The 16,778-nt window shown below is 41.9% G+C and overlaps 1 protein-coding gene across 1 annotated transcript in view; it reads left to right on the top strand.

The window, feature by feature from the left end:
• TXLNB (taxilin beta) overlaps positions 1–16,778 on the top strand; it is a 100,706-nt gene that overhangs the window by 15,921 nt on the left and 68,007 nt on the right. The window contains exons 3-4 of the mRNA XM_040350541.1: positions 2,022–2,192; positions 12,256–12,450. Of these exons, the coding sequence (XP_040206475.1) occupies positions 2,022–2,192; positions 12,256–12,450 (366 nt within the window). The remainder of the gene's footprint in view (positions 1–2,021; positions 2,193–12,255; positions 12,451–16,778) is intronic.

Raw genomic sequence — 16,778 nt, 5'->3', positions numbered from 1 at the left:
AAAAAACATAATTTACTTGCTTTCCACAATGCTTTAAAGATTTAACTTTAAAAAACAAATTGTAGGACCAGAGTCCTAAACCTGTTTTACCATTTTATTATGGATTCTTGGTGAAAGCACGAACAGGGACAAACAGTCTCTTCTTGCTTTATACATCACTTTACACAAACTACCTGTGATAGAGATCACAGTACTCCTCCTTTTGTTTCCTTCATTAGTTTTCACCATCAGAAGGTTTGAGCCATCATTGATCAGGCAACATCTAGTACAGGAGTGCCCAACCAGTGGCCCGGGGGCCACATGTAGCCCGCGGAGCCCTCTGATGTGGCCCGCGACCTCCTACTCTGGGATGGCAGGTTGGCAAGCCCAGATGGTGGGTTGTCGACCCACCATCCCAGAGCATCAGTGTTTTGAAGAAAGTGGCTGCACAGCCACATAAGCCAATGCTTCCTGTAAAGCGCCAACTCCTGTCATGGGCGGAGTGATATTAAATGCGCTCTGCCTGGGACAGCAATAGGTGGCGATACCTGAATGGAAGACTGTTATTAAAGGTAGTGTTTAATACTAAACTTAAAGTGTATCTATAGGCATATCTGTTCTGCAGTGGTTACTGGGCTGCTTTCAAACTGATCCGCAGGTGAACAGCAGCAGGGCTGTCTTAATGAGAGGGCACACCTGGGCACTGCCCAGGGGCCCCAGCTGCATGGGGGCCCCTGGACTTTCCTCAAAACAGCTGGTCCTTGAGCCCACACTGCCCTGAAATTGGGTGCCCCATGATGGCACGGAGAGGGATAGATGCAAAAGGGAGGCAGTCTGCCTCCTACCTACTTGATGTCTGTTTACCTGCACTGTCATCATTATAGGGGCCCCAGACCATTACTTTTCCCAGGGGCCCATGATGCTATTAGGATGGCCCTGCACAGCAGAACACCTGTGGGTTACCTGCACTTTGCCATAGACTTCTATTATTACCTGTGGGTTTGGTGCACGTAAAAAAAAATGCTCTACACCTGCAGGATATAATAGAAGTCTATAGAAAAGTGCAGTTAACCCACAGAAAAGCCACAGGTGCAATGCGCTGCACCCTTGGTGTGGGTAAACCACAGTGCATCAGTGTGAAAGCAGCCCTAGGCCTTTTTGACACGATCAGTCCGACCCAATCAGACACCCCGTCACCTCTTTTGAGCCAAAGATGTAAACGGACTTGTGGCCAAATATCCACCTACCTCCAATTCAATCCGCTAAAAAAAACAGAAGGAGGGATCTGTCCCTTTCGGATCAGATCAAAGGGCCCATAGAGTAGAGTGCGCCATGTCCATGTCCACTCTGCATATGCAGCGTGGACATGGACCTGTCATCCCGCCGCTCTGCTCATTGTGGCCCACGACTGGTTACCAAGTCGCTTAAGTGGCCCTCGCTCCTCAAATTTTGGGCACCCCTGATCTAGTATCTACTTCCTAAACTTAGATTCTGATTGAAAGATGACACGATTATGTAAATCCTGGTGTCTGTGTAGCTCTTGGCTGTGTTCACAAATGTCGAGCACAGATCATTCAGTTCCCTTCTGCTGTGACTTGCCATAAAGTCATAATGTTCCCCTTTGAGGAAGATGAGCTGGAGGAAATGCTTCCTCTTGCAAACAGTGAACTGATGACATTACCCTAGCCTAGGGAAAAATACTTGTCTGGAGCTCATGGATTAATTTATTAATGATGAAAGTTAGAGCTTGTTTTGAATAAATACACCTTTACTGTATATTGCGACATCATGTCAGGAATTTATTAATACAGACTTGTAAAGTTCCTGACAGGTACACCTTAACTGACTAAGCTTTATGATTCCCTTGTCTTGTCAGTCATGTAATAAAAACGATATTAAAACTTTTAACACCGGTTGTAGTGTCCAAGCTGGAAGTTTCCATTTTCCCCTTTGGGGTTACCCAACATAAAGGCAAACACATGATTGTGTTTGATATTAATCAAGATTACTATTAAGTATTTTTTTTTTTTTTCTTTACATAGCTTGAAGAACATCATACAGAACAAAAACAGATGAAGCAGTTGCAAAAGCGACAATTGCAGCTCATAAAAGAAAAAGACCAGCTACAAAGCGAACACAGCAAAGCTATTCTTGCACGTAGCAAACTGGAGAGCCTATGTCGTGAGCTACAGAGACACAACAAGACACTTAAGGTTACTATGATAATACATGAATGTAAAAAGTAATGTACTTCTTCATGCAGCATGATTTCAATTCTGCAGAAATCCTCAAGTGGACAGGAATGTCTAGAGTAAGCAAAATGTAAAAGTTTCTATCAGTAAAGTCTGAGTATTTTGGTTTATGTATAAATATTATTTTTCCATTATTGTAGCATGCTATAAACACAGGATCAAAAAATACAATGAAATTGAATATATTCTTGTGTAAATAAAAACACGAGTTTGAATTTATTAAAGTGACTCTGCTGATAAAACAGAAATGCTAACAACAGATCTACCTGCAAAGAAGCAAGTAAACTTTTACCTCTTCCACTGCCCGCTCCACCCAATAATACTACAATGAAGACAAATCATCCCTAAAAGCCTCTTCCGAAAACCATCACTTTTGGATCTATTCCGTGGTTCCCACAGCTCACCCTTATATTATTTTAGGGCACGGTATTGACATAGGGGTCAGCAGGGGGGCCAATCAGTTCATAAGGCAACAAGGAGATCTAAACTTTCAACACTCCTGAAGAGATTTTTGGGGGGAAATTTCTGTTTATCAGAGAAGCATTCTTGTGTCCAGCTAACAGGGACTTAATATAATTGCAAGCATCCCTATATAAAACCATATCCAATGGGACTTTTCAGACAAGTATTTTTAAAATATTTGTATAAAACATATATTTTATTTACTATCATAAAACAATAAACATTAAAATCATTTATTGGTTGGTATTTTAAGACATCACAATCATTATTTTATCCATAACGATTTATAGGGATTATACAAAGACTGTTGTGCATGCTTGACACATGCCAGAGCCAGAATAGAACGGATTCATTTCACAAAATGTCTTCTTCAGGGATACAGGTATATAATATAGTTAATCAGTGATGTAAATTCATTCAAGTCAATATTAAGATCACTATACCTTACTACTCGCTGAGGGGAGCCAAGATGGCCACCAGAACTGCAGCCCATGCACACATTGCAATCGCAGACCAATAGGTCCTATGTGCACATAATAGTTGGCCTCACCACCATGTCAAAAGTGCACACCAGGTTATGTGCACAGGCTGCAGTCCTGGTGGTCATCATGGCCCCCCTTGGTGAGTAGTTAGGCTTTGTATGTTTATCAGAATAGCATTCATTGTCATGGGCAGCAGGAGAGGTAAGTATCTGTTTCACTGAAGGGAGAGCTTTTGTTGGCATTTCTATTTTAGCAACAGTTATGTAAATTAAAGCGGGAGTTCCGCGGGAAAACGTTTTTTTTTTAAAGACGTTTTTGTAAAGCTGATGGTACAACGAAAATTGTACTCACCAGTCTTCTAGTCGCAGCCGCTACCAGGACGATTTCCCCCAAAAGAAGATTTTATAAAATCTGATGATGGACATTGCCATCTTAACTGCTGGCACCGTGAATCCCTCCTGTATTATCTTCCGGGATGCAGTGTCTCCTGAGAATCCCAGGAGACGCGCCGTGTTTGAAATCTCGCGATATCTCGCGGGTCACGTGACTAGTCACAGCGGGGAGTGTCCTTTTCAGGACGCTACCGGCTGTTGTCCTAGCAACTATGCAGTGTGACGGCGAGCCGCGCTGTCAACACTGCATAGTTGCTAGGACAACGGCCGGCAGCGTCCTGAAAAGGACACTCCCCGCTGTGACTAGCCAGACTAGTCACGTGACCCGCTGGATTTCAAACACAGCGCGTCTCCTGGGATTCTCAGGACTCGCTCCCAGGAGACATAGCGCTGATTGGGGATTTTTCTAAACCACTCCCGCGGGGAAATATGAGTGACAGCTCACAAAAGGCCCTCATTCCAAGGTAAGGAGGCCTATTAAAAAAATAAAAAAAACGGATAGATACAGTACAATGGCTGCTGGTTTTAACAAGCAAAACTTGACAATTAGGGTGAACCACCGCTTTAATATGTTAATGGTTATGTAAATGTTGTTATAATGCAACACCTAACATATTACGCCCCTTAAGCTAAATATGCTTTAGTTATGTTGGGGCACCTCTGGGTAAAATAATCTGCCAGTATCTTAAGCAGGTTGACTGTAGATAGACAGATATTTTCCTGAAAACAATTGAAAGAAGATATCAACCAATTCTGTAACAAATTTATTACTGGGACATGCCTTGATTATTTAATATGTCCTTTTTTTTTGCAGTTTTGGTCATCGATATTTTTTATTTTGCCTCATGTATTCCTCAGAGCAATATGATAAAATGTTGTGATAACTAAAGTAGTTGAAGAGATTTCTGCACTCGAGCATTATAGGGAGCTATAATTTGAATAATTATACAAAATGTAATGGTTAATTCATCGAGCTTGGCAGACAAACAACATTTAATAGTACAATGCATAATAAAATCCCAGAAGAATAAAATGCAAAAAATAAGATAAATGTCTAGGCTTAACAGGACCAATTAATCTCTGTATTATTTCAGAGCAAATTCAACACTGGTCAGAATGAAAGATCATTTTAGAAAATACATGGGCAATATACAATGTCGTGGGTAGCAGCTGATCGAAAGTGACTGATAGAAAGGTTCTCAAGAAAAATATTCAGCCATTAACTGCTTGTTCTGCAAGGATGATACCTATTGCTGAATGGAATATTAAGGTTTTCAAGAAGTGCCTTGTCTAAATGTTCAAACTGACACTGCTTGAAGAAGATCAAGTGATGTCACAGGATTTGGACCAGTTGTCATTTAATTGAACCTGACTTGGCCTCTAAGGCCTTGTACACACGGCCAGACATGTCCAATGAAAACGGTACGCGGACTGTTTTCATCGGACATGTCTGCTGGGAGGTTTTGGTCTGATGTGTGTACACACCATCAGACCAAAATCCCTGCGGACAGAGAACGCGGTGACGTATACGACACCGACGTTCTCTGACGCGGAAGTTCAATGCTTCCATGCATGCGTCGAATCAATTTGACGCATGCGCGGGATTTCGGGCCGCTGGTTATACGTCATAACCAGCGGACATGTCCGATGAGTCATACTGACCATCGGACATGTCCGACGGACATGGTTCCAGCGGACAAGTTTCTTAGCATGCTAAGAAACTTTTGTCCGCTGGAAACCTGTCCGCTCGGCCAGGAATCCGGTCCAGTAGGCCCTACACACGGTCGGACATGTCTGCGGAAAAAGGTCCGCGGACCAGTTTCAGCAGACATGTTCGGTCGTGTGTACGAGGCCTTAAAGTGCCTTGGTGATAAAAGTGCTGAATTGTAGACACATTAGGTTGCTTGCAAGTACCTATGTTAGTCTGCAGATTGAACGCTCCGTCTCTGTGGAGCCGCTTGGGTCTTGGGCCCAGGCTGCAGAAAATGGCCATTGATTTCTCTCCAGATGGAGGCTAAACCTTCCCCTTTCCTGGTCTTATCCCCAACTCCAGCTATTCAACTGTCAAATGCCAAAATCTCAGTGAGCAGTACAGGCTCTAGGAATCGATAGTTGAATGCCAAGTGGCTTTGCTTGATCTTAAAGGGGTATTAAACACAAAGGCAAACATTTATTATACTGCAATTTACCAATTCTTAGATATGATTATTATTTTTAATTGTTTAGTCTTTTTTTTATTTTTTTTGGGTGGTCCTGCCAGTAAGTCTGTTGCTTTTCAACCCTACAAGCTCTCACAAATGTAGCAGTTTAGAATGTTGAGACAAACTACTTACTGCTGACAGGGGTGCTTACAGTGATCATCTTATATTTATTCATGTAAAATCCTAAAAGAAAAAAAGATCTGTGGCTGTAACTGCTTGTGTAACAGCAGTGTGAGCTGGTGTTTGGCTTCAGTTTGTTAGATGTACTAGCAGATTTATAAATACTAACACCCCCCTCCCCCAGACTGTCAGTGCTGCTGTCCAAAGTTGTCCCCTGTGCTCCTTCATCCAGAGTGGGGGCACTCTAATGCAGGAGGTGTGTTACTGGCCAGATCATCAGGTGAAAACAGAAGGAAAAAAGCCCCCTCCGAAAAAAGAAAAAGCACATCTAAGAATTGGTAAACTACAATATATTACGTTTTTGTTTTTGAGAATACGGCTTTAAATCGAATAGATGTCCAATTCCAGAGGCCATTGTACTGTAAGTCCTCGTACACACGATCGGTTTACCAGAGGACAACGGTCTGATGGACCGTTTTCATCGGTCAAAACCGATCGTGTGTGGGCCCCATAGGTTATTTAACCATCGGTTAAAAAAAAGCCAACTTGCTTTAAATTTAACCGATGGATTCCTAACCGATAGGTCAAAACCGATCGTTAGTAGGCACAACCATTGGTTAAAAATCCACGCATTCTCAGAATCAAGTCGACGCATGCTTGGAAGCATTGAACTTCGTTTTTTTCAGCACTTCGTTGTGTTTTACGTCACCACGTTCTGACACGATCGGTTATTTAACCGATGGTGTGTGGGCGCGACGGACCATCAGTCAGCTTCATCGGTTACCCGATGACAACGGTCCTTCAGACTGTTCTCATCGGATGGACTGATCGTGTGTACGAGGCTTAAGTGTTCCATGCTCCCTTTGGTTAATATTAAAACAGATCTAAATGATTATTGATGGTCATTTAAGATGTTGGATTGAAATTTGTACACATTACAGTGTATTTAGGAATAAAATCGTGTTGTGTAAATTTCAATACACAAAGCTAAATTATGAAAGTTAATATACAGAAGCACCACTAAAGCGTAACATATTCTTTATATTAGGGCTGTGGAAATTAAAGATTATTTCCTTGATTAATCGTTAATTTTTTTGATCGGTACTAGTGGTGCAACGGATCGTAAATGATCCATGATCCGAATGGGTCACTATATGCGGATCGGCACACCACGTGATCCACGGAGCTCCGCTGCTGCCTCGGCTATAGGAAAGGCCACGGCTTTGACCTAGCTCCCGGAGTGGCGGCCATCTTGGTCCATCCGGCGGCGGCCTAGGTGAGCCTAGAGCAGCGCGCTGACGTCATCACCTGGCCTCAACTGCTCGTGTTCGGCCAGATTCTCTGGTAAGACTAAGCAAGCACTAATCTTCCTATACAGTAGGGGAGATGTGGACCATATTACAGTGGGGAGATGTCTGTGGATATTACAGTGGGGGAGATGTCTGTGGATATTACAGTGGGGGAGATGTCTGTGGATATTACAGTGGGGGAGATGTCTGTGGATATTACAGTGGGGGAGATGTCTGTGGATATTACAGTGGGGGAGATGTCTGTGGATATTACAGTGGGGGAGATGTCTGTGGATTACAGTGGGGAGATGCCTGTGGATATTACAGTGGGGGAGATGTTTGTGGATATTACAATGGGGGAGATGTTTGTGGATATTACAGTGGGGAGATGTCTGTGGATATTACAGTGGGGAGATGTCTGTGGAAATTACAGAGGGGAGATGTCTGTGGAAATTACAGAGGGGGAGATGTCTGTGGATATTACAGTGGGGAGATGTCTGTGGATCCTACAGTGGGGGAGATGTCTGTGGATATTACAGTGGGGGGGATGTCTGTGGATATTACAGTGGGAAGATGTCTGTGGATATTACAGTGGGAAGATGTCTGTGGATATTACAGTGGGGAGATGTCTGTGGATATTACAGTGGGGACATGTCTGTGGATATTACAGTGGGGACATGTCTGTGGATATTACAGTGGGGGAGATGTCTGTGGATATTACAGTGGGGGAGATGTCTGGATATTACAGTGGGAAGATGTATGTGGATATTACAGTGGGGAGATGTCTGTGGATACTACAGTGGGGGAGATGTCTGTGGATATTACAGTGGGGGGAGATGTCTGTGGATATTACAGTGGGGGGAGATGTCTGTGGATATTACAGTGAGGGAGATGTATGTGGATATTACAGTGAGGGAGATGTCTGTGGATATCACAGTGGAGGAGATGTCTGTGGATATTACAGTGGGGAGATGTCTGTGGATATTACAGTGGGGAGATGTCTGTGGATATTACAGTGGGGAGATGTCTGTGGATATTACAGTGGGGGAGATGTCTGTGGATATTACAGTGGGGGAGATGTCTGTGGATATTACAGTGGGGGAGATGTCTGTGGATATTACAGTGGGGAGATGTATGTGGATATTACAGTGAGGGAGATGTCTGTGGATATCACAGTGGGGGAGATGTCTGTGGATATTACAGTGGGGAGATGTCTGTGGATATTACAGTGGGGGAGATGTCTGTGGATATTACAGTGGGGGAGATGTCTGTGGATATTACAGTGGGGACTATATATGGTGGTGATTCGACAAATGTATGTGCGTTATAATTAATCAAAATGAGTCGATTAATCGATTTTAAAAAATCGATTAATCGAATACGAAAATTTTAATCGGTAACAGCCCTAATTCTTTCTTTTATTAAATTCAATAAATTATGCCTATACAAATTTCTCAGAAACATTTATAATCTATACAATATAATAATGTACAGAGTTTATCTGTTAAATGTAAGTTGCTACAATCAACAGAGAATGCAGTAAATATAATCCTAAACAAAAAAAGCAGATTTTGTGAATCCATTTAATTTAAGCTGGACAAGTAACAACTGTACACTTTTGCCAAGTATGTGAATCAATATCTAGCTTTGCTACTAAGAAAAAGATCCAATACTCTCATGTATTGGTATGGGCGCTATCTCCTAGTAACTTACTGAACAAACCTGTCTAAAGGACACAATCATTTTTCTTTTTTTTTTAATAGTACTATTTCATCAGTATTGCTACTAATTGCTGCTATTAATTTGTGGTCATTAAGCTGAATGATAAACATGGGAAAATGTTATACATAGTTTAATATGGGTCTCTGCTATATGCACAATTATTAATTTAATACATAAGCAAAAGCAAAGGTAGAATAAAAAATACACATTGCAAGTACAGCAAATGCAAATATAAGGTAAACACTTTATTTATTAAACAAATTGCTGTGTGTGGTATCTCCATGCTGCATCAGAAACAGGTGCATTGGTGTATATATCACCAACACACAAAAAGGATCTGCTCCAGTATGTTGCTTACAGAGGAATTGTCTGTATTCCACAAAGGCAATTGCCTTGCACCTCACCTAATGACAAACTTAGAAACAATCAATAGTTCTAAGTCTTGCTGTGTCGTTATTTTTGACTACTTTACAGTAACGGATTTAGAAAAATGTTTACGATAGGGTGCTACAAACTTGCTAAATGTTATAATCTAAAGTGCTTTTGTAAGAGTGTACCATATGCTTAAAATGTATCTAAATCCAATAACAATTTATTTTTAAATATTGCAGCTTACCAGTACTTAGATGTGATTGATGTGTTAATAATCTTTTTTTTCTGGTGGACTGGACAGGGGCAGCATTTGCCCCAATAATAGTTAGGGCCGGCAGCCTTTAAGCCTTTTTGTCAGAGTGACACTCCGGGCCACAAGTACTAGCCTCCAATGCCTTGCAGAAGGAAGTATGTATCACTGACACTTTGCATATGGTCTTGTGGCAAGCAAGTCAGGAATGACAGTTATCCTTCTATAAAGTTGCTACAAAATGGATTTTACATGGTACATGTGGCTGCTGGTCCTCCTCTGACAGAGGTCTGAAAAAGGGATTAGTATAACTCACTGTACACATTTGTAGTACTTTCTTCCTTTTGTATGTTTGTTTGTATTTGTAAATGTAAAATCATATATCACCAACAAACTATGATTCTTGTCCAAATGTTTATTAAAGTGATGACATCACAGTGTTAAAGGTGCAACATTTTAGGGCCAAGTAGGACCCCTTCATCGGGCATGTACACATTTTTTAAATGTCCTTTGTGTAACAATAAGTCTTAGGCCCCGTACACACCATAGAATCCATCCGCAGATAAATCCCAGCAAATGGGTTTCAGCGGATAGATCCTATGGTGTGTACACGCCAGCGGATCTTTTTCCGCGGATATATCTCCCCTGGGATGGATTCCAGCAGATCGAATATTTGCTGACATGCACAACATATCCATCTGCTGGAGTCCATCCCAACGGATGGATCCGCTGGTCTGTACAGACTCACCGAATCCATCCGTCCGAAGGGATCCCCCGCATGCGTCGCAATGATTCAACGCATGCGTGGAATTCCTTATATGACAGCGTCGCGCACGTCGCCGCGTCATAATCGCGGCGACGGCGCGACACGTCATCGCCAGAGGATTTCGGCGCGGATTTCAATGCGATGGTGAGTACACTCCATCGCATGAAAATCCGCCGAAATCCTCGAGAGGATTTATCCGCGGAAACGGTCCACTGGACCGTATTCGCGGATAAATTCTATCGTGTGTATGGGGCCTTAGCATTCATACAGGGGCTAATAGTTGCACGTGGAACTTTACAGGTTGTGCTTTTATTATGAGCAAAAATTTTCCCTTAGCTTTCGTGACTGTGATAAGAATTAACTTTGCAAAGAATACCCAATAACATGCAAGGAAAATGCTAAAAACAAGCTATTTTTCTTACGTATGATTGAATGACGCAAGTCAGTAGCTCTTCACCTCGTTCACTTAGAAAATTCCATTGTCTTTAGTACATCAACCCTATATTGCAATTTTTTTTTTTTTTTTTACTATCTGCTACAAAGAAAATGTAGTTTTACTAAGGAGCTCTATCCATTTTTTAATAAACTGCAATTGGGATTAAGAGCAATGGGTTTTCTCAATGGTCAAAAAACACATTTTCATACCCTTAGTTTTCTATCATAACATGGTTTGCTTTTACACTGTGGGAGAATGTAGAATGTAAGCAAGAGTCAGCCAGGGCAGGGTGGGCGTCACAAAGGGCAGGGTGGGCGTCACAGAGGGCAGGGTGGGTGTCGGATTTCTGTATTGAGGGAGCTAGGAAAGTGGGTGGGGGTTTGGTTAAAATTCCTGAACATGTCCTCTAACTTTCACCTTACAGTCCAGAAATAGTAAGGTGTGGAATATTAGATTTGAAAAGCAAAAACCGTATTTGAAAAAATGAAGGTGGATTGCTGGAAAAGACCACATCCCTAAAAAAACGGTGTGCTTTACTGTATATACAAACTGATTTTACTGTTGTAGGTTTAGTAACACTTTAACCCCTTCCCGCCGGCCGCAATGTGGATCTTAATTGCCGGGAGGCCATCTATATACGGCCTCCAGCCACTGGGGGGTCTCTGTAAGCACAGAGATCCATGTCCTGTCAGGGAGAAGAGATGGTGTGTCCCTTGTATATAGGGATAACCATTGGTTACCTCCCCCAGTCACTGCCCTCGCCCCACAGTTAGAAACACTATGCAGGGCACACATTAACCCCTTCCTCGCCCCCTAGTGTTAACCCCTTCCCTGCCAGTCACATTTATACAGTTATCAGTGCATATTTATAGCACTGTTCGCTGTATAAATGTGAATGGCCCCAAAAATGTGTCAAAAGTGTTCGATGTTTCCGCCGCAATATCGCAGTCGTGACAAAAATCGCAGATCGCCGCCATTACTAGTAAAAAAAATAATAATTAAAAAAAATGTCATAATTCTATCCCCTATTTTGTAGGCGCTATACCTTTTGCGCAAACCAATCACTATACGCGTATTGCGATTTTATTTTATTTTTTTACCAAAAATATGTAGATGAATACGTATCGGCCTAAACTGAGAAAAACATTTTTTTTTTTATTCTTGGATATTTATTATAGCAAAAAGTTAAAAAAATATATATTTTTTTTCACAATTGATGCTATATTTTTGTTTATATCGCAAAAAATAAAAACCACAGAGGTGATCATATACCACCAAAAGAAAGCTCTATTTGTGGGGAAAAAAAGACGTACATTTTGTTTGGGAGCCACGTCGCACGATCGCGCAATTGTCATTCAAAGTGTGACTGTGCTGAAAGCTGAAATTTCGCCTGGGCAGAAAGGGGGGTATATGTGCCCAGTAAGCAAGTGGTTAATCATGTATGTTTAGGGATTAAATGCTATCTAATTAAATACATTCTGTACAAAGTACATTTTACTTCAAGAAGTGTAAATTCTAGTCTTGATTTTCAGGAAGAGGTAATTCAGCGTGTGCGAGAGGATGAAGAAAAACGTAAAGAAATCACGAATCATTTCCAGAACACACTGACAGATATCCAGAGCCAGATAGAGCAGCAGAGTGAGCGCAACAATAAACTGTGCAAGGAAAATGCTGAGCTAGCAGAAAAGCTCAAGAGCATTGTCGGCCAATATGAAGGCAGAGAAGAGGTAAGCTACCACAGCCTGTTCAAGATGTCAATCTTTCTCAAAAGCAAACAAACCGTTTAATGAGAGCTAATAAAATACTTTACAGCCGATAGAATTTTATACTGATAGCGTCGGATTTATGACCGCAGAAGGCGTACTTTAAGATTGTGTCTAACAATACTTACTTTGTAACAGAATTAAATGATGCCCATATTAAATTATCCTAAAGACTCTCAAGGTTGGATTTCTTACAGACTTGTTCTTGTTTTCTTTTTCTTTTTTCTTTTTTTTCCCCCAACAGAAGTATCGTTTTTTTTTTAGGATTTTGTATATGACAATATTTTGACTTTTCTCTTTACCAGTTATTGTTTATGTTTTACAGTAGATGCTGCTTTTTAAAACTCTGCCAAAAACCAATGGTTAGTATCCACTGATCATCCATAACTTTATGACCACCCACTGAACATTAAGTAGGTCCCCCTTTAAGCCTAGCTTCACATTGGAGTGATTTGTCATGTGATTTGAGAGATCAAATCGCATGACAAGTCGCAGCCTATTGGAGGTAATGGCACTGTTCCAATCGCTGAGCCAACCATTTTGTGGCACTGCACCGATTTGCAAAAGTAGTTCCTGCACTACTTTTGCCGACTTCAATGGACTTCTGTGTATGAAGCCACACAGATGTCTGTGAAGTAGCACCTGAAATCGCGCTGACCTTGCTACTTTGAAATCGTGCTACTTCAAATGAAGTAGCGCGATTTCAAAACAGCATGAATATGAACCAGGGCTTACAGCCAAAACAGCCCTGAACCATCCCAGCATGGACACCATTAGACCTCTGAAGGCATGATTTGGTATCTGGCACTAAGCCATCGGTAGCAGATCATTTAGGTCCTGTAAGTTGGAAGGTGGGGCCTCCATGGATCTGACTTTTCTAGCACATTGATTGGATTGAGGTGTAGAGAATTTGGAGTCAACACTTCAAACTTATTGTTGTGTTCTTCAAACCATTCTTGAACTATTTTTGCAATGTGGCAGGGCACATTATCCTGCTGAAAGAGGCCACTGCCATCATACTTGTTATCAACTTTTTCTAAAACTTAGTCTGGCACGGACCGAATTTCTTTCCTGCAACCACCACAAGTTGAGAAAAATAATTTGGCTTGATTTCCCCATCAACACAGACAATGCTCATGCGTAAATCCCTCCTGCCAGGTCATTGTCTTCTCCCAGCGGGAGGGGTGGGGGAAGCCACCCGCCACGATAATCGCTGCTAAAACCTGGGCATGTTGGTTGTACCCAAGTTGATCGACACTATTCAGCCTGCCCATACACAGTTTAAATCTTGGCCTGTTCATGCTGAATCAGCCGAGATTTGAACCGTGTATGGCTACCTAAATCTCCCAAACAAAAGCTAATTAAAAAAATGTATTTCCTCTTTTTAAATGTGTGTCTTCTCTTAGGCTGGATTCACACCTAGGCATTTTTAGTGCTTTTTGCATTTTGCAGATTTGCACTACAGAACGTGTTCCATAGGAAACCATGTTAAATGGACTGTTTTGCAAATCTGCAAAAAGCACAACAAATGTCATAGGTGTGAATCCAACCTTAACCTCTTAGGCCTTGTACTCACGGCAGGACATGTCCGATGAAAACGGTCTGCAGACCGTTTCCATCGGACATGTCTGGCCGGGGACTGCCCGGGGACTTCTGTTCGATGGCTATACACACCATCGAACAGAAGCCCGCGCGTAAACATTACGCGGGGCGTGTCCGCGGTGTCGCCGCGTCGATGACGCGGTGTCGCCGCGACAATGACGCGGCGACGTGGGCGGGCCGCCTTAAATATGCTTCCACGCATGCGTCGAAGTCATTCGACGCATGCGAGGGATGCGGGCGGCAGGACATGTACGGTAGGTCTGTACAGACGACCGTACATGTCCGGGCGGACAGGTTTCCAGCGGACTGTTTTAAAACAAGTCCGGGAAACAGTTGTCCGCTGGAAACCTGTCCGATCCGTCCCAAAATGGTCCGCTCGGGCCAACACACGGCCAAACATGTCTGCTGAAACTGGTCTGCGGACCAGTTTCAGCAGACATGTTTGGTCGTGAGTACGGGGCCTCATATGTAGAGTCAAGAGTGCTGTATCCTAAATGCACCAATGTGAAGCCTACCACCTGCATCAATCAGCACTCAAATAACCCCCTTTTGATAAACATTCTGACAGGATTTTTAAAAACAATAGAAAAAATAAACAAAATATCCCCAAAAAAACTAAAATAAAGAAAACACATAATGGCAAAAAGAGAAAATCTGAGACAAAAAAAAGAGAGAGAAACACAATTAATACTGAATAAAGGATTCATAAAAAAATATATATAATAACTAATCATAGATCCAACCAAATCTGTAAGTAATGGAAGCACAAGCCATATGAACGAATCATGAATAAGATATCACCCACTTTTACGACTAGTCGGTGGTGGCAACCTCCCTCCCTGCATGAATTGTGTTTTGGATCCTTTTTGGGTCTGTGTTTTTGACCTGTTTTTAATCTGTTGTAGGGTGAGACTTAACCACTTAAGACCCGGACCATTATGCAGGTTAAGGACCTTGCCCCTTTTTGCAATTCGGCACTGCGCCGCTTTAACTGACAATTGCGCGGTCGTGCGACGTGGCTCCCAAACAAAATTGGCGTCCTTTTTTTCCCCACAAATAGAGCTTTCTTTTGGTGGTATTTGATCACCTCTGCGGTTTTTATTATTTTTCCTCAGTTTAGGCCGCACGTATTCTTCTACCTATTTTTGGTAAAAAAAAAATCGCAATAAGCGTTTATCGATTTATACAAAGTAGGGGATTGTTTTATGGCATTTTCAATAATAATTTTTTTTTACTACTAATGGCGGTGATCAGCGATTTTTTTCATGACTGCGACATTATGGCGGACACATCGGACAATTTTGACACATTTTTGGGACCATTGTAATTTTCACAGCGAAAAGTGTTCGCGACCCCACGGCTGGGCTCTTAAAGAGGACGTACAGGTACGTGCTTGTGCCCTGCCGTGCCCTTCTGCCGACGTATATCGGCGTGAAGGGGCCCTTAAGTGGTTAAGCCCCATACACAAGATCAGACTATTTGACAACAAACTTCAAAATGAGCAGGATTTTGAAAAAAATCCAACCGTGTGTACGCTCCATCGGACAAACTTTTTCGGTTTTCATCTGACAAAAGTTCGCTCTGCAAACGGACAAACTTTTTGGCAACAAAAGTCCTACGGTGCAAAGTCCTATAGTGTGTTCATAAATCCATCTGACTTTAGTCCGTAGAACAAACATGCATGCCCAGAACCAATGTTAAAATCAACCAACAATAGCAGAAGTTGACCAAAGGGTGGCGGTAAAGAGCAGTAAAGAGCAGAAAAATCACGTGATTTTGGCAAAGTTTGCAGAAAAAGTCCTGCCGTGTGTATGGTATGGGTGTTCCCGGCCAACGCCCTTCAAAGAAAAATTCCCGGAAAAGTTTGTTTGAAGTCCTACTGTGTGTATGGGGCTTTATGCTCCCAGTCCCATCATGGACAGATTTGGTTTGATCTATGATTGGTGGTTATAATGTTATTTTATTATTATTATTAATTGTATATTCAGTATTATGTTTCGCTGTTGTTTCTTTTCTCAATTTTTTAATTTTTGTTTGCATTATGGGGTTTCTTTCTTTTTTTATTTTTTGGATTGATTTTTATATTGTTTGTAAACACCTTGTCAGAATGTTTTTCAAGGGGGCATTAAGAGCACTTATTGATGCAGGTGGCATGCTGTACATTTGTGTAATTAGGAAACGGCACTCTTGACAGCCCGTTTGATATGAGTAAGCACTTGATTGTGTGAAACGCATCAACAGTTTTTTATCCTTGTGCTGTCTGTAAGACATCGGTGAAATAAACTTTACCTGGATCGGGTCCTGCTGTGGTATGCAGCCAATTTTTCTTCTCTTCTGGTTGTCTTCCAACCCAGCAGTCTAATGACATCAGACAGGTGCAGGTGGACATGGACAGGGGGCAACTCTCTGCAGTGAACTTCTCTGTATTGATACAGAGTGCACCAGGCTCTGTACCATCCAGGGCCACCCACCAATGGGTGAAGATCACAAGAGAAAGAACCCCCAGCTTAATATGACCTGCCTAAAGACATCCAGAAAAGGTAAGTATGAAATTGAAGATGAAAAAAATACACCCAGATGGAGGGTGTTCCCCAAAATGGGCTTAAACACCCCATAGTTTGGTTTTAAAGAAGTATGGAAGAGGAGACTGTCATTGCTAATCTCTCCTTCTAGAAATGATAGTTGCCTGG

Source organism: Rana temporaria, chromosome 4 (assembly GCF_905171775.1).
Source record: "Rana temporaria chromosome 4, aRanTem1.1, whole genome shotgun sequence".
Taxonomy (NCBI): domain Eukaryota; kingdom Metazoa; phylum Chordata; class Amphibia; order Anura; family Ranidae; genus Rana; species Rana temporaria.
Note: the sequence above shows the minus strand (reverse complement) of the source record. Positions and strands in the feature narration are given on the sequence as shown.